General features: G+C 44.9%; 1 protein-coding gene across 3 annotated transcripts in view; it reads left to right on the top strand.

The window, feature by feature from the left end:
• st6galnac5a (ST6 (alpha-N-acetyl-neuraminyl-2,3-beta-galactosyl-1,3)-N-acetylgalactosaminide alpha-2,6-sialyltransferase 5a) overlaps positions 1–22,032 on the top strand; it is a 76,123-nt gene that overhangs the window by 51,444 nt on the left and 2,647 nt on the right. For 2 of the 3 annotated variants that reach the window (XM_063064724.1, XM_063064723.1), the window contains exon 4: positions 6,781–6,888. The exons of the other annotated variant lie outside the window; for it this stretch is intronic. In XM_063064724.1, the coding sequence (XP_062920794.1) occupies positions 6,781–6,888 (108 nt within the window). The remainder of the gene's footprint in view (positions 1–6,780; positions 6,889–22,032) is intronic. 3 annotated transcript variants of the gene reach the window in all.

The following is a 22,032-nucleotide window of genomic DNA, read 5'->3' on the forward strand; positions in this document are numbered from 1 at the left end:
CACCCACATCGACCTGCCCTGGGACCATAGCCCTCCATACCCTTTAGAACCAAACTTCTCTTAAACGTTGAAATCAAGCTCACATGCACCACTTGTGCTGGCAGCTTATTCCACACTCTCACAACCCTCTGAGTGAAGAAGTTTCCCTTCATATTCCCCTTAAACTTTTCACCTTTCACCCTTAACCCATGATCTCGGATTGTAGTCCCATGCAACCTCAGTGGAAAAACCCTGCTTGAATGTATACGACTCATAATTTTGTTTACCTATAATTTTGTTCTAAAGAGATGTCTTTCTATTCTGAGGCTGTGCCCTCTGGTCCTAGACATCCCCCTTGTAGGTCATCATGTCTATCGGTCGAGGGCAATGGGGAAGTTGTGTGAACGTGAACACAGGTGCCGGAGTTTGGAGTGAAAACAAAGCTCACGAGACGGAGCTCCCATTGACAGAGTCCCTTTAAACGATCAGTCCACCACTCACTCTTCCGTCAGCATCAGAAGCTGATGTATTATCACTGGCATAAAACAGTACAGTGCAAAGGCATAAAATCTATAAATTACAATAAATAAATATTGCAGAAATTGAGGTCACAAACACGAGAAAATCTGCAGATGCTGAAATCCAGAGCAACGCACACAAAATGCTGGAGGAACTCCGCAGGCCAGGCAGCATCTATGGAAAAGAGTAAACAGTCGACGTTTCTGTCCGAGACCCTTCATCGGGACTGGACAGGGGAGAGGAGTCAATAAAGAAGATAGGGAGAGTGGAAGAAGAAGTACAAGGTGGCAGGTGATAGGTGAAACCGGGAGAGGGGGAGGGGTGAAGTATAGAGCTGCAAAGTTGATCAGTGAAAGAGATAAAGGGTTGGAGAAGTGGGAATCTGATAGGAGAGGACAGAAGACCATGGGGTAGTGTTTCTGGATTCGTGGACCATTCAGAAATCCGAATGCAAAGGGGAAGAAGCTGCTCCTGATTGAGTGTAGGTGTTTAGGGTTCTGTACCTCCTCTCTGATGGTAGTAGTGAGAAGAGAGATGGATGGTGAGGGTCCTAAATGATGGATCCCACTTTAGTGAGGCACCACCTTTTTGAAGACATCCTTATCCTTATTGGTGGGAAGGGTTAGATGATAGAGCTGGATGACACTACAAACCTGTGCAGCCTTTTGCGATCCTCTGCATTGGAGCCTCCGTACCAGGATGTGTTTCAACATCACAGAATGCTCTCAGCTGTTCACCTAAAGCAATTTTCCAGAGTTTTTGGTGATGTATAGAATTCCCTCCAACTCCGAAGGAAGTTGCGCTGTTGGCTTACCTTCTCCGTGACTGCGTCGATGTGTTTGGCCCAGGAGAGTTCCTCTGAGACTTGCCCTTCCTGAAGTCCACAAACAGTTCCACATCCAAAGTCATCCATCACGGCCGCACACCAGCACTTAATTGGATACGCGAAAGGAAGAGAGTGATAGAGCATTGAATCGGGAGCCATGAACCAATTTCAAATGACACCATCATTATGGGCATAAACAAGGAACAGGCGAGGAACATCTCCCTCAGCTCTTGTTGTAAATCACTGGGATGCAATGTTCCCATGACAACAGAGAAACCTTTACCTCAGGCAAAGTGTTTTGAGTAGGAACTGATGGTGTTTACCTGATTTGATTAAAACACATCTCAGTTCCCATCAGCCTGACGCATACCAAAAGTACCGGATGATTGTAGGTTTACAGTGATGAATGTTCTGTTGGAGAAAAGGTAATGAGTGCTGTATATTCTTCCCAGAGGATTATTTTAGATGTAAACTTTGATTCTTGCTTTTATGCGTCTCTAAGAACAGTGTTGAGGAAAAGGAAAGTGGTCCAAGGACTGCTAAACATTTTCCTTGCTGAAAGTATGTGATTGATGAGGAATGGATTAGTGTCAGCTAAAGATGCCCTCTTCTAAATGTCCATTGTCTTCTGACTCAGCAATAGGGATAATCCTGGGATTATAGATCAGTGAGTCGTACATCAATGATGGGCAAACTACTGGAGAAGATTCTTAGAGACAGGATTCACGAGCATTTGGAGAAGCGTAATCATGTTAGGGATAACTAGCATGGCTTTGTGAGGGGCAGGCCGTGCCTCTTTTCGAGGAAGTGACAAACAGATTGATAAAGGCAGAACGGTGGATGTGGCGTATATGGATTTTAGTAAGACATTTGACACAGTTGCCTGTATTTTATGTTCAACGTTGCACTGGGGAGTTTGTATGGTGGTCACTTGAGTGACATTCTTTACAGTCACCAGTACTAAACAAACTATAGCCCCAGGGCAGGGGATGATTTGGCAAAGAACATTGAAATGTAGTTAAAGGAATTGAACAATTAGCCTGCTGAACATGATCCTTCGTTCCTTAGACATACAGTCAGTGGCCTCTTTATTAGGTACGCCTGCTTGTTAATGCAAATATTGTTTATTTATTTATTGAACAATACATTGTATGGTAGGTCCTGCTGGCCCTTTGAGCTACATGGTCCCAGCAACTCCTGATAATCCTCAATGAACTCTCACCCTAATCACGGAACAATTTACGGTGACCAATTAACCTACCTGGTATGTCTTTGAACTGTGGGAGGAAACTGGAGGAGCCGGAGAAAACCCACATATTCCATGAGGAGGATGTACAGAGACTCCTTACAAAATCAAGCCGGAATTGAACTCCAAACTCAGATGCCCCCGGCCGTAATAGTGTTGTGCAAACTGCTATGCTATCGTGGTGCCCTAATATCTAATCAGCCAATCATGTGGCAACACTAGAAGTCCCCCTCTTGGGGGAGCCTGATTTTTCCCAATCTACTTGCTTATTGAAATCCCCCATGAATATTGTAACATTGCCTTTTGGCATGCATTTCCTGTCTCCCATAGTAACTTGTATACCACCTTACTACTGTTTTGGGGTCTTTGTATAATACTCATCAGGGTCTTTTTACCCTTGCAGTTCCTCAGCTCTATCCACAATGATTCAATACCTTCTGACCGTATGTCACCTCTTTCGAATGCCCTCCTGCCTGTCCTTTCGATACATTGTTTATCTTTGGACATTAAGCTCCCAGCTATAATCTTCTCTCAGCCATGATTAAATGATGTGTACATCTTATTTACCAATATGTAACTGTGCTACAAATTCATCAACTGTATTCTATATACTGCATGCATTCAAATATAACACCTTCAGTCCTGTATTCACCTTTTTCAATTTTGTCTGCGCTTTACATTGCAACTCATCCTGTTGACTCCAATTTTGCCCTATCATCAGCCTCTCCTTGCTAGGAGTCTCGCTTCACATTGCTTCTGTTTGTAACCCAACTACCTCATCTCCAGCACTATCACACCAGTTCCCATCCCCCTGACAAATTAGTTTAAACCAACCCAAACAATTCTAGCCAACCTGCCCACAAGGATATTGGACCCCTCGGTTTCAGTTGTAACCCATCCCTTTTGTATAGGTCATACCTTTCCCAGAAGAAATCCCAATGATCCATAAATCTGAACCCCTGCACCAGTTCCTCAGCCATGCAGTCACCTGCCAAATCATCTTATTCTTACCCTCACTGACACCTGGCACAGGCAGCAATCTAGAAATTACTACTCTGGAGGTCCTGTTTCTCTGCTTTCGACCTAGCTCCCTAAAATCTCTCATCAGGACCTCCTCACATTGTCTACCTGTGTCATTGGTTCCAATATGTAGTAAGACTTCAGGCTGCTCACCCTCGTCCTTGAGAATGCCATGGACAAGATCTGAGACATCCCTGACCCGGTCACCAGGGAGGCAACATACTATCTGGGTGTATCTTATCATGCCCACAGAACTTCGTCTCTGTTCCTCTGACTAAAGAACTCCTATCAACATTGCAGTCCTCTTCCCCTCTCTGCTCTTCTGAGCCACAGCACCAGACTCAGTGCCAGAGACCAGGTCAATGTGGCTCCCACTGGTAGGTCATCCTCCTCAATTTTTTTGTAGACAGCTGTCGATCCCAGGAGATCATGGGTTTGCACCTCTGGTGGACTGTGTCCTCTCCAGGGCGCAAGCCTGGGCGGGAAGGTTTGAAGAACCGGCTGTTGCCCGTGCAGCAGGTTCCCCCTCTCCACGTCACTGATGTAGTCCAAGGGGAGGGCAAGCGCCGATACAGCTTGGCACCAGTGTCGTCGCAGAGGGTGCCAGAGTGAAAACGTAAATAATATCTAACTACCGGATTTTTTCCTTGGGGTTTACTCCCAAAGCCTTTCCCAGAGGTGGGTATGGTCACAAGGCACCGGAGGTTTAAAATCAGAGTTTTCCTTCTCCTCCTCAATAATATCTAAAGTTGTATACTTATTGAGGGGAACGGCCACAGGTGTACTCCGCACTGGCTGTGCATTTCCCCTCCTTCTCCTGACAGTCACCCAGTTACCTGTCTCCTACAGCCTAAGGATGCCTGCCTCCCTGTAGCTCCTGTCTGTCATCTCCTCATTCTCCACTATGAGCCCAAGGTCATCGAGCTGCAGCTCCAGTTCCTCAATCCATTCTCTCAGGGTTTGTAGCTTGGTACACCTGGTGCAGATTTGCTTATCTGGGAGACTGGAGGTCTCCCTGACTTCCCACATCCCACACACAGTACAAAACACTGCCCCTGGAGCCACGCTGTCTAAATTATGTACTAATAGATGAGGACTGAACAAATAAGAACACAGAGTAATTTACAAATAATCTACCCCACCCAAGCCTGTTCTCGCCTGAACCTGATAACTCTAACGACTGGTGCACTCACGGGAATGGTCACACCTCTTGTACCTACGTTACTTGTGCTCTCCCCCCCCCCCCAATGAATCCCCCTTGCTGATTGGTCACTCCTCAAATCAGAAAAACTGCCGCGAAACTCTGCTTTTGAAATCTCGATCGCTGCCCTGATTAAAAATCAGCTCCTTTCACACACCCCTGGTGTGGATCGTCCAACTCTGTATACAATATCTGTATACCATAATTTTATTGTATCTAGTGAGTGGTTAATGTCTAAACTGACAGGATGCTGAAGAAATTTGTTTAGAGATACAATGCAGAACAGCCCAACGAGCCGCACTGCCCAGCAATCCGGCTATTTAACACTAGCCTAATCACAAGACAATTTACAATGGCCAGTTAACCTCCTAACCAGTACATCTTTGGACTGTGGGAGTAAACTGGAGTATCCAGTGGAAACCCATGAATTCACAGGGAGTACGTAAAAACTCCTTACAGACAGTGCCGGAATTCACCTTCAAACTTGGGGACACGACGATCAGTAATAGCATTGCGCTGACCTACTGTGACACCCCATCATGCCTGTCAAAAGGGAATAGGATCAAACTCTTCCCAGCTCTCCTAATACCAGACCGCACCTACTGTATTTGCAGCAACAAATGAATCTGCCAGTCAGTCTGCGAGCTGTGGACAGAAACTGGTGCAGTGGGAGGGAACCCACGTGGTCAGAGGGGGAACGTGCGTGTGTACTCCACACAGATGGCACCAGCAGTCGGGATTGGACTCAGGACACCAGAGCTGTTGGGCATCAGCACCAACATCTCTAGCACTGTGTCATGTATCTTACTATAACCTCCCTCGCCGTGCCTCCTGCTCCACCACAATCTGCTGGTTCTATGAGACTGAGTGAAGGCCCATGGGACAGTATGGTCCATTTCTCCACTAATCTTCATATGAAGTAAGCTTTCCTGACTTCATCCCTGAAGACACTCACTTTGATGTGGCCCAAAATCAGGCAGCATCTGTGGAGGGAAGTGGATAAGGCCATTAACTACCAATCTGCAACGAATTTGGGATAAGGTAGCTGGGGGTGGGGGAGGGGTGGATTATTGAAGCACCCAGAGAGAAAATCCACTCAGTTACAAGGAGAACATCCAAACTCCACACACAGCACCTGGTTCCTAGCAGCAGCTCCACCAGGTGCACCTCTGTACTGCCCTGAAGCCAATAAAATGATGGCCAATCATACCTCAAATTCTGTTATTTATTATTTTTTTGTTTTTTTGTATTATATTTTTTCTTTTATTTGTAAAATTTGCCGTCTTTTGCACATTGGCCATTTATCGGTCTTTATAAGTCCATAAAATACAGGAACAGAATTGGGCCATTTGGCTCATCATTTCATCATGGCTGATCCAATTTTCCCCTCAGCCCCAATGTCCTGCCTTCTCCCTGTATCCCTTCATGTGATGACCAATCAAGAATCTATCAACCTCTGCCTTAAATATGCATAAAGACTTGGCCTCCAAGGCTGCTTGACGCAAAGAATTCCACAGAGTCACCACTCTGGCTAAAGAAATCCCTCCCCATCTCGATTCTAAAAGGACGCTCCACTATTCTGAGGCTGTGTTCCTAGATTCTGCCATCATAGGAAACATCTTCTCCTCATCCTCTCTATCAAGGCCTTTCACCATTCAATAGGTTTTAATTCCAGTGAATACAGGCCCAGAGCCATCAAATGCTCTTCATATGACAAGCCATTCAATCCTGAAATCATTTATATATAGTTTTTCATAAATTCTATTGTATTTCTTTATTTTCCTGTAAATGCCTTCATGCAAATGAATCTCAATGTAGTATATGGTGACATAACCATACTTTGATAATAAATTTACTTTGAACTTTGAATCTTTTACCTCAGCTCTACTCCCCTGCGCTCACCCTCTTTTTCTCTTCCATCCCTTAATATGTTTCCTTAACTACTTTTGCCACTGTATTGATACAGGAAAAATATATTTCTTATTTTAGGAAAACCTCCAATTCATGGTTGAGTACTGGCTGGTTTACCATGATCATTGCTCTTGAACTGTGTGACAGAATTGATGTCTATGGCATGGTCCCACCTAACCTCTGCAGGTAGGTCGTTACGCATTGTTGTGGCGTTTCAGCATCAGGTTCTTTTATTGGCTTTGTGCCCCACTCCTTCAGTCACCCAACCCATTCTACAAGCTGTGGTGCCGATGGTTCCCACAGACTAGCTTCAATCGCATTGATACATTGGAGGAGTTTTTCCTGGCGTGTGTTTTTTCATATTGGCAAGAATTTTGGATATCTATTTCATGTTTAACCTCTCCCTTGATTTTGGCTGAATTAAAGTGAGTAAATATTGTATCACCCAATTGTATGGGATGAAAGATAGAGGGCCTTCTTACTCTTTACATGAAATTAAGAAGGAATCACCCCCAGTTCTGATCACCCCTTTACCCAAAGGCTCTTACCTACTGCTGTTATCATTATATATTTGAACAGTACAGCACACTACAGGTCCTTTGGCCCACAATGTTTTGCCAATCTTTTACAATATAGAACAGAGTAGAATACAGCACAAGATGTGGTGCCAAACCAGCTAAAAAGCAAATCAAAAACACCCAAACACTAATCCCTCCTCCCTACACCATATCCATATCCCTCCATCTTCCTTACATCCATGTGCCTATCCAAACGTCTCTTAAAAGCCTCCAATGTACTTGCCTCTACCATCATGCATTCCAGGCATCCTCCACTCTTGAGTAAAAAAAACTTACCCTCACATCCTCTTTGAACCTACCCCCTCTCACCTTCAATGCCTGCCCTCTGGTATTAGACTTTTCAACCCTGAGAAACAGGGATACTCCCTGATTACTCTATAATCTTCTAAAGCTCTATCAAATTTCCTCTCAGCCTCCAGCGCTCTAGAGTAAACAACCCAAGTTTATCCAGCCTCTCGTGATAGCACCTCTAAACCAGGCAGCATCCTGGTAAACCTCTTCTGCACCCTCTCCAAAGCTTCAACATCCTTCCTATAGTGGGGTGACCAGAACTGTATGTGGCCTCACCAGAGATTTATAAAACTGCAACATAACCTTTGGACGTTTGAACTCAATGCCTTGACTAATGAAAGCAAGCATTCCACAAGCCTTCTTAACCTGCTGTAATCCTTCCCTCCCACATAGCCCTCCATTTTTTTCTATCATTCATGTGATATCTAAGATTCTCCTAATTGTCCATAATCTATCTGCCTTCCACACACTTCCCCCTCTGAGTAAATTTTTTTAAAAACTTCTTGACATCAATCCAAAATTGACGCCTCTTTCAAACAGCCTGTCTAATAATCTTATCTCAAATAATGAACTCGGTGTGCTGCTTTTTGATTCATTATTGGGAATCTCTGTAACTGTAACATCTCATTTTGTATTCTGTTACTGTTTTCCTGGTACACCTCAATGCACCGTTGTAATGAATCGATCTGTATGGATGGTATGCAAGACAAGTTTTTCACTATACTTTGATACATGTGACAATAATAAACCAATTTACCAATTTCACACAGGCATTACTAGTAAGCAGAACACTCACTGTCTCACCGTCCTTGAGGTGGTGCTGGTGAGTTGTCTTCTTGAACAGCTGCAGTCTTTGTATTTAGGAGGTTCCACGATTGTAAATTAGTGACATATTTTCAAGACTTGGAATTTGCAACGGTCAGAAAACCATCTTCCAGCGTTGAGTCTAGGAATTGCCCTTTCAACTAAACATCTAAGAACCACTTAATTATAGAAACATAGAAACATAGAAAATAGGTGCAGGAGTAGGCCATTCGGCCCTTCGAGCCTGCACCGCCATTTATTATGATCATGGCTGATCATCCAACTCAGAACCCAGCCTTCCCTCCATACCCCCTGACCCCTGTAGCCACAAGGGCCATATCTAACTCCCTCTTAAACATAGCCAATGAACTGGCCTCAACAGTTTGCTGTGGCAGAGAATTCCACAGATTCACCACTCTCTGTGTGAAGAAGTTTTTCCTAATCTCGGTCCTAAAAGGCTTCCCCTCTATCCTCAAACTGTGACCCCTCGTTCTGGACCTCCCCAACATCGGGAACAATCTTCCCGCATCTAGCCTGTCCAAGCCCTTTAGGATCTTATACGTTTCAATAAGATCCCCCCTCAATCTTCTAAATTCCAACGAGTACAAGCCCAGTTCATCCAGTCTTTCTTCATATGAAAGACCTGCCATCCCAGGAATCAATCTGGTGAACCTTCTTTGTACTCCCTCTATGGCAAAGATGTCTTTCCTCAGATTAGGGGACCAAAACTGCACACAATACTCCAGGTGTGGTCTCACCAAGGCCTTGTACAACTGCAGTAGTACCTCCCTGCTCCTGTACTCGAATCCTCTCGCTATAAATGCCAGCATACCGTTCGCCTTTTTCACCGCCTGCTGTACCTGCATGCCCACTTTCAATGACTGGTGTATAATGACACCCAGGTCTCGTTGCACCTCCCCTTTTCCTAATCGGCCACCATGCAGATAATAATCTGTTTTCCTATTTTTGCCACCAAAGTGGATAACTTCACATTTATCCACATTAAATTGCATCTGCCATGAGTTTGCCCACTCACCCAACCTATCCAAGTCACCCTGCATCCTCTTAGCATCCTCCTCACTGCTAACACTGCCACCCAGCTTGGTGTCATCCGCAAACTTGGAGATGCTGCATTTAATTCCCTCATCCAAGTCATTAATATATATTGTAAACAACTGGGGTCCCAGCACTGAGCCTTGCGGTACCCCACTAGTCACCGCCTGCCATTCTGAAAAGGTCCCGTTTATTCCCACTCTTTGCTTCCTGTCTGCTAACCAATTCTCCACCCACACCAATACCTTACCCCCAATACCGTGTGCTTTAAGTTTGCACACTAATCTCCTGTGTGGGACCTTGTCAAAAGCCTTTTGAAAATCCAAATATACCACATCCACTGGTTCTCCCCTATCCACTCTACTAGTTACATCCTCAAAAAATTCTATGAGATTCGTCAGACATGATTTTCCTTTCACAAATCCATGCTGACTTTGTCCGATCATTTCACCGCTTTCCAAATGTGCTGTTATCACATCCTTGATAACTGACTCTAGCAGTTTCCCCACCACCGACGTTAGGCTAACCGGCCTATAATTCCCCGGTTTCTCTCTCCCTCCTTTTTTAAAAAGTGGGGTTACATTAGCCACCCTCCAATCCTCAGGAACTAGTCCAGAATCTAACGAGTTTTGAAAAATTATCACTAATGCATCCACTATTTCTTGGGCTACTTCCTTAAGCACTCTGGGATGCAGACCATCTGGCCCTGGGGATTTATCTGCCTTCAATCCCTTCAATTTACCTAACACCACTTCCCTACTAACATGTATTTCACTCAGTTCCTCCATCTCACTGGACCCTCTGTCCCTTACTATTTCTGGAAGATTATTTATGTCCTCCTTAGTGAAGACAGAACCAAAGTAATTATTCAATTGGTCTGCCATGTCCTTGCTCCCCATAATCAATTCACCTGTTTCTGTCTGCAGGGGACCTACATTTGTCTTTATCAGTCTTTTCCTTTTTACATATCTATAAAAGCTTTTACAGTCCGTTTTTATGTTCTCTGCCAGTTTTCTCTCATAATCTTTTTTCCCCTTCCTAATTAAGCCCTTTGTCCTCCTCTGCTGAACTCTGAATTTCTCCCAGTCCTCAGGTGAGCCACTTTCTCTGGCTAATTTGTATGCTACTTCTTTGGAATTGATACTATCCCTAATTTCTCTTGTCAGCCACGGGTGCACTACCTTCCTTGATTTATTCTTTTGCCAAACTGGGATGAACAATTGTTGTAGTTCATCCATGCAACCTTTAAATGCTTGCCATGATGACATTTTCTGTCTCTCTCTCCATTTAAATCGGTGACTTCCTGAACCTCACCATAATCGGAGTGGGAAAAATCTTTATCTCGTCTCTTTTCTAATCCTTCAACCAATCATTTCAAACCTCTGTCATCTGGTCTTTGACCTGTCTACAAAGGGAAAGATGTCCATAAGACCATAAGGCGTAGGAGCAGAATTAAAGTCATCGAGTCTGCTCTGCCATTCCATCATGGCTGATCCCGGAACCCCTCAACCCCAGACACCTCTCACCATATCCTTTGATGCCCTGATTGATCAGGAAACGATCAACTCCCACTTTAAATACACCCACGGACTTGGCCTCCATTGTAGTCTGTGGCAGAGCATTTCACAGATTTACTACTCCTCCTTACCTTGGCCCTCCCCTTAGCTGATATATCTGTTACTACCCGACAACCATCAGACTCCTGAAACCATGTGGATAACTTCACTCAGCTCAGCTCAGAACTAATTCCACAACCTACAGACTCACTTCCAAGGAACACACACACAATGGTGGAGGAACTCAACAGGTCAGACAGCACCTATAACGAATAAACAATTAACGTTTCAGGCTGAGACCCTTCTTCAGGACTGGGTAGGAAGGGATAAGAGTGGAGGCCTGTGACTAATGGTGTGCCACAGGGATCAGTGCTGGGTCCATTGTTATTTGTCATCTATATCAATGATCTGGATGATAATGTGGTAAACTGGATCAGCAAATTTGCTGATGATACAAAGATTGGAGGTGTAGTGGACAGTGAGGAAGGTTTTCAAAGCTTGCAGAGGGATTTGGACCAGCTGGAAAAATGGGCTGAAAAATGGCAGATGGAGTTTAATACAGACAAGTGTGAGGTATTGCACTTTGGAAGGACAAACCAAGGTAGAACATACAGGGTAAATGGTAAGGCACTGAGGAGTGCAGTAGAACAGAGGGATCTGGGAATACAGATACAAAATTCCCTAAAAGTGGCGTCACAGGTAGATAGGGTCATAAAGAGAGCTTTTGGTACATTGGCCTTTATTAATCAAAGTATTGAGTATAAGAGCTGGAATGTTATGATGAGGTTGTATAAGGCATTGGTGAGGCTGAATTTGGAGTATTGTGTGCAGTTTTGGTCACCAAATTACAGGAAGGAATTAAGGTTAAAAGAGTGCAGAGAAGGTTTACAAGGATGTTGCCGGGACTTGAGAAACTCAGTTACAGAGAAAGGTTGAATAGGTTCGGACTTTATTCCCTGGAGCGTAGAAGAATGAGGGGGGATTTGATAGAGGTATATAAAATTATGATGGGTATAGATAGAGTGAATGCAAGCAGGCTTTTTCCACTGAGGCAAGGGGAGAAAAAAACTAGAGGACATGGGTTACGGGTGAGGGGGGAAAAGTTTAAAAGGAACATTAGGGTGGGCTTCTTCACACAGAGAGTGGTGGGAATATGGAATGAGGTGCCAGACGAGGTGGTAAATGCGGGTTCTTTTTTAACATTTAAGAATAAATTGGACAGATACATGGATGGGAGGTGTATGGAGGGATATGGTCCGTGTGCAGGTCAGTGGGACTAGGCAGAAAATGGTTCGGCACAGCCAAGAAGGGCCAAAAGGCCTGTTTCTGTGCTGTAGTTTTCTATGGTTTCTAAGATGCCAGAATAAAAAGGTGGGGAGAGGGGAAGGAGAATAACTAGAAGGTGATAGGTAAAGCCTGGTGGGTGGGAAAGGTAAAGGGCTGGAGTGGAAGGAATCTGCTCGGAGAAGAGAGTGGACCATAGCAGAAAGGGAAGGAGGAGGTGACCCGGGAGAAGTGATAGGCAGCTGAGAAGAGGTGAGGGACCAGAGTGGAGAATAGAAGAAGTGAGGGGGAGGGATTTTTTTTTTGCCAGAAGGAGAAATCGATACTCAGGCCATCAGGTTGGAGGCTACGCAGATGGAATATAAGCTGTCTCTTTCAAGGACTCCACATCTTGAATCTACAACTGATCTCCTCAGTATTCCAGACCTAATCAGTTCCCCTCTACCACCACTCTGCTCCGTCTAGCAGAATTAGTCCTTACTCTTAATAATTTCTCCTTTTGCTCCTCCCATTTCCTCCAAACTAAAGGTGTAGCTATGGGCACCCGTATGGGTCCTAGCTATGCCTGCCTTTTTGTTGGGTTTGTGGAACAATCTATGTTCCGTGCCTATTCTGGTATCTGTCCCCCACTTTTCCTTCGCTACATCGACGACTGCATTGGCGCTGCTTCCTGCACGCATGCAGAACTCGTTGACTTTATTAACTTTGCCTCCAACTTTCACCCTGCCCTCAAGTTTACCTGGTCCATTTCTGACACCTCCCTCCCCTTTCTAGATCTTTCTGTCTCTGTCTCTGGAGACAGCTTATCCACTGATGTCTACTATAAGCCTACTGACTCTCACAACTATCTGGACTATTCCTCTTCTCACCCTGTCTCTTGCAAAAACGCCATCCCCTTCTCGCAATTCCTCCGTCTCCGCCGCATCTGCTCTCAGGATGAGGCTTTTCATTCTAGGACGAGGGAGATGTCTTCATTTTTTAAAGAAAGGGGCTTCCCTTCCTCCACTATCAACTCTGCTCTTAAACGCATCTCCCCCATTTCACGTACATCTGCTCTCACTCCATCCTCCCACCACCCCACTAGGAATAGGGTTCCCCTGGTCCTCACCTACCACCCCACCAGCCTCCGGGTCCAACATATTATTCTCCGTAACTTCCGCCACCTCCAACGGGATCCCACCACTAAGCATATCTTTCCCTCCCCGCCTCTCTCTGCATTCCGCAGGGATCGCTCCCTACACAACTCCCTTGTCCATTCGTCCCCCCCATCCCTCCCCACTGATCTCCCTGCTGGCACTTATCCATGTAAGCGGAACAAGTGCTACACATGCCCTTACACTTCCTCCCTTACCACCATTCAGGGCCCCAAACAGTCCTTCCAGGTGAGGCATCACTTCACCTGTGAGTCGACTGGGGTGATATACTGCGTCCGGTGCTCCCGATGTGGCCTTTTATATATTGGTGAGACCCGACGCAGACTGGGAGACCGCTTTGCTGAACATCTACGCTCTGTCCGCCAGAGAAAGCAGGATCTCCCAGTGGCCACACATTTTAATTCCACATCCCATTCCCATTCTGACATGTCTATCCACGGCCTCCTCTACTGTAAAGATGAAGCCACACTCAGGTTGGAGGAACAACACCTTATATTCCGTCTGGGTAGCCTCCAACCTGATGGCATGAACATTGACTTCTCTAACTTCCGCTTGGCCCCACCTCCCCCTCGTACCCCATCTGTTACTCTTTTTAATGCACACATTCTTTCTCTCACTCTCCTTTTTCTCCCTCTGTCCCTCTGAATATACCTCTTGCCCATCCTCTGGGTCACCCCCCCCCCGTCTTTCTTCCCGGACCTCCTGTCCCATGATCCTCTCGTATCCCCTTCTGCCTATCACCTGTCCAGCTCTCGGCTCTATCCCTCCCCCTCCTGTCTTCTCCTATCATTTTGCATCTCCCCCTCCCCCTCCAGCTTTCAAATCCCTTACTCACTCTTCCTTCAGTTAGTCCTGACGAAGGGTCTCGGCCTGAAACGTCAACTGCGCCTCTTCCTCTAGATGCTGCCTGGCCTGCTGCGTTCACCAGCAACTTTGATGTATGTTCCTCAGTATTATATATTATTTTATTTGCACAATTTGTCTTCTTTTTGCACATTGTTTCTTTGTCAATCTTTATAGTTCTTTATAAATTATATTGTATTTCTTTATTTTCTTGTAAATGCCTGTATGAAAATGAATCTCAGGCTGGTATATGGGGACATATGTATACTTTGATGATAAATGACTTTAAAATCAGAGAATCATAAACTCACACAGCATGGAAACAGCTCTTGGCCCAGCTCATCCATAAGGTATAGGAGCAGAGTTAGGCCATTTGGCCCATCAAGTCTGCTCCACCATTTCAACATGACTGATTCATTGCCCTCTCAGCCCCAATCTCCCACCTTCTCCCCGCATCCCTTCATGCTCTGACTAATCAAGAATTTGACAACCTCTGCCTTAAGTATACCCAAAGACTTTGCCTCCACAATCGCCTGTCACCATGAAATCCACCGATTCACCACTCTTTGGCTAAAGAAATTCTTCCGTCTCCTTTCTAAATGGACATCCCTTTCTTCTGAGGCTGTGCCCACAGGTCTTAGACTCCCCCACCAAAGAAGACATCCTTTTCAAGTCTATTCTGTTGAAGCCTTTCAACGTTCAGTAGGTTTACATAGAAACATAGAAAATAGGTGCAGGAGTAGGCCATTCGGCCCTTTGAGCCTGCACTGCCATTTATTATGATCATGGCTGATCATCCAACTCAGAACCCCGCCCCAGCCTTCCCTCCATACCCCCTGACCCAAATCAATGAGATCCCCCTCATTCTTCTGAATTCCAGTGAGTGCAGGCCCAGAGCCATCAAACACTTCTCATGTGACAAGCCTTTCAATCACAGTATCTTTCTCATGAACCTCCTTTGAACCCTCTCCAATGTAAGCAAATCCTTTTTTAGAAAAGAGGTCTAAAACGGCTTCCAGTATTCCAAGTGAGGCCTCACTAGTGCTTTATAATCCTTAACATTGCATTTGCCTTTGTCACTACCAACTCAACCTGCATATTAACATTCAGGGAATCCTGCATGAGGATTCCCAAGACCCTTTGCACTTCAGATTTTTGAAATTCCTCTCCATTTAGAAAATAGTCTATGCTTTTATTTCTTCTACCAAGCTGCATGACCATACACTTCCCAGCACTGTTTTCCATCTACCACTTCTTTGCCCATTCTCCGAATGCGTCTTAAGTCCTAACAGAGCCTTGCTGCTTCCTCAACACAACCTGTCTTCCACCTATCATCGTATTATCTGCAAGCTTGGCAATTCCTTCATCCAAATCATTGACGTATAATGTAAGAAGACTTTGTCCCAACACAGACCCCTGTGGAAAGTCACTAGTCACTGGCAGCTAACCGGAAAGGGTTCCCTTTATTCCAGCTCTTTGCCTCCGGCCAATCAGCCACTGCTTTATACATGCTAGAATCTTCCCTGTAATACCATGTGCTCTTAACTTAAGCATCCTCATGTATATCACCTTGTCAAAGACCTTTTGAAAGTCCAAGTATACAATGCTCACCGATTATCTTTTGTCTATCCTGCTTGTTATTTCTTCAAAGAATTCTAACAGATTTGTCATGCAAGATTTTCACTTAAGGAAACCATGCTGGCTTTGGCCTATTTTATCATGTGCCTAAATTCCCTGAAACCACATCTTTAGCAATTGATGCCAACATCTTTCTAGCCACTGTCAGACCAAGGTAATTACCTTTCTTCTGCCTCTCTCCCTTCTTGAAAAGTAGAGTGACATTTGCAATTTCCCCAGACCTCCGGAACCATGCCAGACTCAATTGATTCTTGAAAGATCATTATTAATACCTCCACAGTCTCTTCATCCACCTCTTTCAGAACTGAGATGCCTATCCACGACAGTCCCATTTGAGTGGATTTGGTTCATATCCCTCTAAACCTTCCTTGTCCATCTATAGGATAGGCCGAAGATAAGTGTTCCCCTGTACCTGCTACCTAGAGTATTGTTCTGGGTGCAGAAGGTAGGGTTTTGGGAGATGCTGTGAAAAAAGCCTTGAAGGTTTGTGTTCAGCTCATCTTCTGCCTACTGAAGCTATGTGGTGATGGAAAGAGTGAAGGTGTTGTCCAGTCCACTGCCTTGTCCTGGGTGTTACTACTACTAGACAGGTATACGGAGGAACTTAAAGTGGGAGGTTATATGGGAGGCAGGGTTGAAGGGTTGGTACAACATTGTGGGCCGAAGGGCCTGTACTGTACTATGTTCTACGTTCTATGTTGCCAAGGTTCTGGGCTGCACCTTACAGGTTGTGTAAAGGTTGTACAGAGTTAGATTCACTTGCCACTTACCCATGGTGGCTAAGTTATCAGAGAATATATGAGATGTTTTTGAATGAACTCATAAAGTTCCATCAAAATCATCTCGTACTTAGGACCACTTGGTTGAGCACCTGAGCTCTGTCCACCACAAAAGGTGGACTTTCCCAGTGGCCACCCATTTTAATTCCCACGTCCCGTTTCCATTCTGATACGTCAATCCATGGCCTCCTCTACTGCCATAATGCAGCCACTCTCAAATTGGAGAAGCAACACCTCAAATTCCATCTGGGTAGCCTCCAACCTGATGGCACGAACATTGATTTCTCTAGCTTCCGGTAATTTCTCCCTTCACCCCCCCCCCCCCACTTTTGCTCTTTTACCATTCCCCATCCTAGCTTCACTCTTAACCCCTTCTCTTCTCCTCACCTGCCCATCGCCTCCTCTGGTGCCCCTGCTCCTTCCCTTACCCCATGGTCCACTCTCTTGTCCTATCAGTTTCCTTCTTCTTCAGCCTTTGCCTCTCCCACCTATCACCTCCCAGCTTCTTAGTTCATTCCCCTTTCCCTGCCTACCTTCCTCATCACCTGATTTCACCTATCAGTTGCCAGTTTTTCTTTCTCCTCCCCCAACCTTCTTATTTTGTCTTCTGCCCTCTTCCTTTACAGTCCCAATGTCAACTGTTCATTCCTCCCCATTGAAGCTGCCTGACCTGTTGAATTCCTCCAGCATTTTGTCTTTGTTCCTCATGAGATCCAGTTATGAGAGGGAATTTACTTATTTATTTTACCTATACAGCACAGAACAGGCCCTTCCGACCCAATTTAGCAGCCCGTCTATTTAGCCCTAGCCTAATCACAGGGCAGTTTACACTGACCAATTAACCTACAAACTGGTATGTCTTTGGACCGTGGGAGGGAACCGGAGAACCCGGAGGAAACCCACGTGATTCACGGGAAGACTGTACGAACTCCTTACAGGCAACGGCGGAATTGAACTCTGAACTCCAGATTCCCCGAGCTGTGATACCGTCGCGCTAACCGCTACGCCACTGTGGCGCCCGTGGCGTGGTTACGTGTGAAGCAACCAAATTTCTGTTAAGCAACTGTTCATGCAAGTCACTAAACTGATAATGTGTTAGGAAATTGATTTTACGTTAATGCTTGATTAAAAGCAAGAAAAAATTAATGAACTTTCATTTATATGGCCCATGAAGCATTTCTAAGCTGCATTTGTCCATGTAATCTGGCCACTAATTAAAGCAAGCATATCCTTTAACAAAGTATATTTCTTAATGGGAACTGAATCACAGCTAAACGAAAACATTCCTGGGACCCTCCAAAATTAAACAGCCCCTGGTACAAGCTGAAATATTTAAGATGTGTAATAAATATTTTTATATAGTCCATTTTGCTGGCTTTCACATTACAACACTCCTGCACATTTCACCCTGTCAGTGGCCCCTTTGGGATCTTTAAAAATGTTTGAAGCTGCACTTAAACCATTTACCTGAACTCGGTGGGCCTTGCAGTCGTTTGTACTGGGTAGGAGTATTTCGCTCGCTAATAGTCTTTTCACACCCCCATATACTGTAAGTATATTGTTGAAACACTCCCTCCACAGAATAAAGTGCAGTAGGATAGTGGTTAGTGTAATGCTTTACAGCACCCAGCAATCAGGGTTCAATTTCTACCGCTGTCTGTAAGGAGTTTGTATGTATTCCCCATGATCACGTGGTGTTCTCCAGGTGTTCCAGTTTCCTCCCACAGTCCAAAGACCTATGGGTTAATTTGTCACATGGGCGCAGGTTTGTTGAACCAAAAGGGTCTGTTACTGTGCTGTATCTCTAAACAAAAATATAATTCATTAAGGCATATTAGAGATACAGAGCAAAAATGCCAGCCATTCTTCAGTGAGGACACAAGAGATGACAGTCGCTGGAATCTCGAACGACAGTCTGCTGGAGAAACTCAGTGGGTTGAGCTAAGTCTGTAGGAGGAAGAGAATTGTCAACCTATCGGCTCAAAATCCTGCATCAGGGCAACCCATCTGTTGCAGGGCTTGGACCCAAACTGTCGATAATTCCTCTCCTCCCCCACCCCCCACAGATGCTGCTCGACCCATTGACTTTCGACAGCAGATTATCAGATTATTAGCCAGGTAACGTGGCCTCACAGCACAATCCCACAAACTTGTGGCGGTGCAATTAATAAAGGCAACAAAGTTATGTTATAACAGTTGAAGCATTATGTGAACATTATACAACTACATAAATCTATCTGTATTATCTTCAGATTGAAGCAGGTTGAATTTTTAATTCAGCACCAGCACTCTGTTGTCTCTGATATGCAGTACAGCCCAGGGTGCATAACTGAGAAAAGCCGGCAAATGAGACTAGCTTGGATGCGTACAGGACTGGCACAGACGAGCTGGGCTAAAGGGGTTGTTCCCATGATTTTCTGATTATAACAGGTATAGGGGAGGACATCTTTCCCTTTGGAGAGAGGCCAGAAACCAGATAGCCCATCACCTCCCTATGGCTTCTCTTCTTCCCTTTCTTTCATGGCACACTAACCTCTCCTGTTAGATTAATACACACAAAATGCTGGAGGAAGTCAGCAGACCAGGATGCATCTATGGAGGGGAATATACAGCCAACATTTCAGGCCAAGACCCTTCGCTCGTGGCTGACAAGGGAAATCAAAGCCAACATAAAAGCAAAAGAGAGGGCATATAATAGCGCAAAAGTTAGAAGATTGGGAAACTTTTAAAAGCCAACAGAAGACAACTAAATAAAAGCCATGGGGGGGGGGGAAGATGAAGTATGAAGGTAAGCTACCAATAATATAAAGAGGAAACCAAAAGTGCTTTCAGATATATAAAGAGTGAAAGAGAGGCAAGAGTAGATACTGGACTGCTGGAAAATGACACTAGACAGGTAGTAAGGAGGACAAGAAAATGGCGGACAAACTGAATAAATATTTTTCATCAGTCTTCACTGTGGAAGTATGATGAAAGTTCAAGAGTGTCAGGGGCAGAAGTGAGTGCATTTGCTATTACAAAGGAGAATATGCTTGGCAAACTGAAAGGTCACCCGGATAAGTCACCCGGAGCAGATGGACTACAGCTCATGGTTCTGAAAGAGACCATAAGACACAGGAGCAGAATTAGGCCATCTGGCCCTTGAGTCTGCTCCGCCTTTCTATCATGGCTGATCCTTTCTTTCTATCTCCTCCTCAACCCCAGTTCCCACCCTTCTCCCCGTAACCTTTGATGTCATGTCCAATCAAGAACTTATCAAATTTTGCCTTAAATACACCCAGCAACCTGGCCTGTACAGCTGCATGTGGCAACAAATTCCACAAATTCACCACCCTTTGGCTAAAGAAATTTCTCTGCATCTCTGTTTTGAAAGGGCGCCCCTCTATCCTGAGGCTGTGTCCTCTTGTCCTAGACTCTCCCACCATGGGAAATATCCTTTCCACATCTACTCTTTCAACAGGTAGCTGAAGAGATTGTGTGGATATTAGTAATCATATTTAAAGAGTGAATAGACACTGGCATGGTTCTGGAGGACTGGAAAATTGCAAATGTCATTCCACTCTTCAAGGAGGAAATTATAGGTCAGTCAGATTGACTTCAGTAGTTGGGAAGATCTGGATGTAGTTTTGGGGTATTTGAAGGCACACAATATCATAGGCCGAAGTCAGCATGGTTTCCGTAGGGGAAGATCTTGCTGATACATCGGTTGGAATTCTTTGAGGAAATAACAAGCGGGATAAACAAAACAGAATGGATCGATGTTTTGCACTTGGATTTTTCAGAAGGCCTTCAACAAGATGCCACATGAGGCTGCTTAAGAGTCCAGGGAATTACAGGAAAGGTACCAGCATGGACAAAGCAGCGGCTCATTGGCAGGAGGCAAAAAGTGGGAATAAAGAGGCCTTTTCTGATTGGCTGCTGTGTTGGGTCAGCAGGGGTCTGGGTGGGGCCACTTCCTTTTACATTGTATATCAATAATTTGGATGACAGAATTGATAGCTTTGAGACCAAGTTTGCAGATGATACAAAGGCAGGTGGAGGGGCAGGTAGTGTTGAGGAAACAGGGAAACTGCAGAAGGACATGGGTTAGGAGAATGGGCAAAGAAGTGGCAGATGGAGTACGGTGTTGGGAAGTGCTTGGTCATGCATTGCCTATATTCTAAATGGAGAGAAAATCCAAAACTCCGAGTTGCAAAGGGACTAGGGAGTCCTTGTGCAGAATGCCCTAAAGGTTAATTTTCAGATTGAGTCAGTGGTGAGGAAGGTAAATGCAATGTTAGCATTCATTATGAGAAGACTAGAATGTAAAAGCAAGGATGTAATGCTGAGGCTTTATAACTTAGAGTATTATGAGCAGTTTTGGGCCGCTTATTTAAGAAAAGATGTCCTGAAATTAGAGAGGCTTCAGAGGAGGTTCACGAGAATGATTGCAGAACTGAAAGGCTTAATATATGAGGAACGATCGACGGCTCTGGGTCTTTACTCGCTGGAATTTAGAAGAATGAGGGGGAATCTCATTGAAAATCTATCGAATGTTGAAAAGGCTGAAGAGAGTGGATGTGGAGAGGATGTTTCCTCTGGCGGACCAGAAAGCACAACCTCAGAACAGAGGGTAGTCCATTTAGAACAGAGATGAGGAATTTATTTAGCCAGAGGGTGGTAAATCTGCAGAATTTTTTGACACAGGCGGTTATGGAAGCCAAGTCATTGGGTGTATTTAAGGCTGAGGTTGGTGGGTTCTTGATTAGTTGGGGCATGAAAAGTTACAAGGAGAAGGCAAAAGAGGATGGGGTTGAGAGGAAAATGAAATAGTGGAGCAGACTTGATGGGCCGAAAGGCCTAATTCTGCTCCTATGTTTTATGGTCCATGGATGCTGCCTGATCTGCTGAGCTCCTTCAGCATTCTGTGTGTGTTGCTCTGAATTTCCAGCATCTGCAGAATCTCTTGTATTTATGCTCCCCTATTGGATTCCTTCTTCAGCCTGTCACCTATTCCACTTAACCCCCATCTGCTTCTTACTTCATCTCCCCTCTCTTATCAACCTAATTAAAGATCCCTCCCACCTCAGTCATTCTCTCTTTTCCCATCCCTCCCATAATCGCAGAGAACATGTACCATCAGCCTCAAGGACAGCTTCTATCTCACTGTCATCAGATTCTTGATCTCTTGTATGCCAAAAGATGAATTGTTGATCTTTCAATCAAAAACATCAAGACCCTTGTGGTTTATCATCAACTTGCAGTGCACGTTCTCTGTAATTGTAACACGGCAGCGTGGTGGTTAGCATAACGCCAATACAGCGCCAGTGGCCCGGGTTCAGTTCCCGCCACTATCTGTAAAGAGTTTGTA

This window comes from Mobula hypostoma, chromosome 12 (assembly GCF_963921235.1).
Source record: "Mobula hypostoma chromosome 12, sMobHyp1.1, whole genome shotgun sequence".
NCBI lineage: Eukaryota > Metazoa > Chordata > Chondrichthyes > Myliobatiformes > Myliobatidae > Mobula > Mobula hypostoma.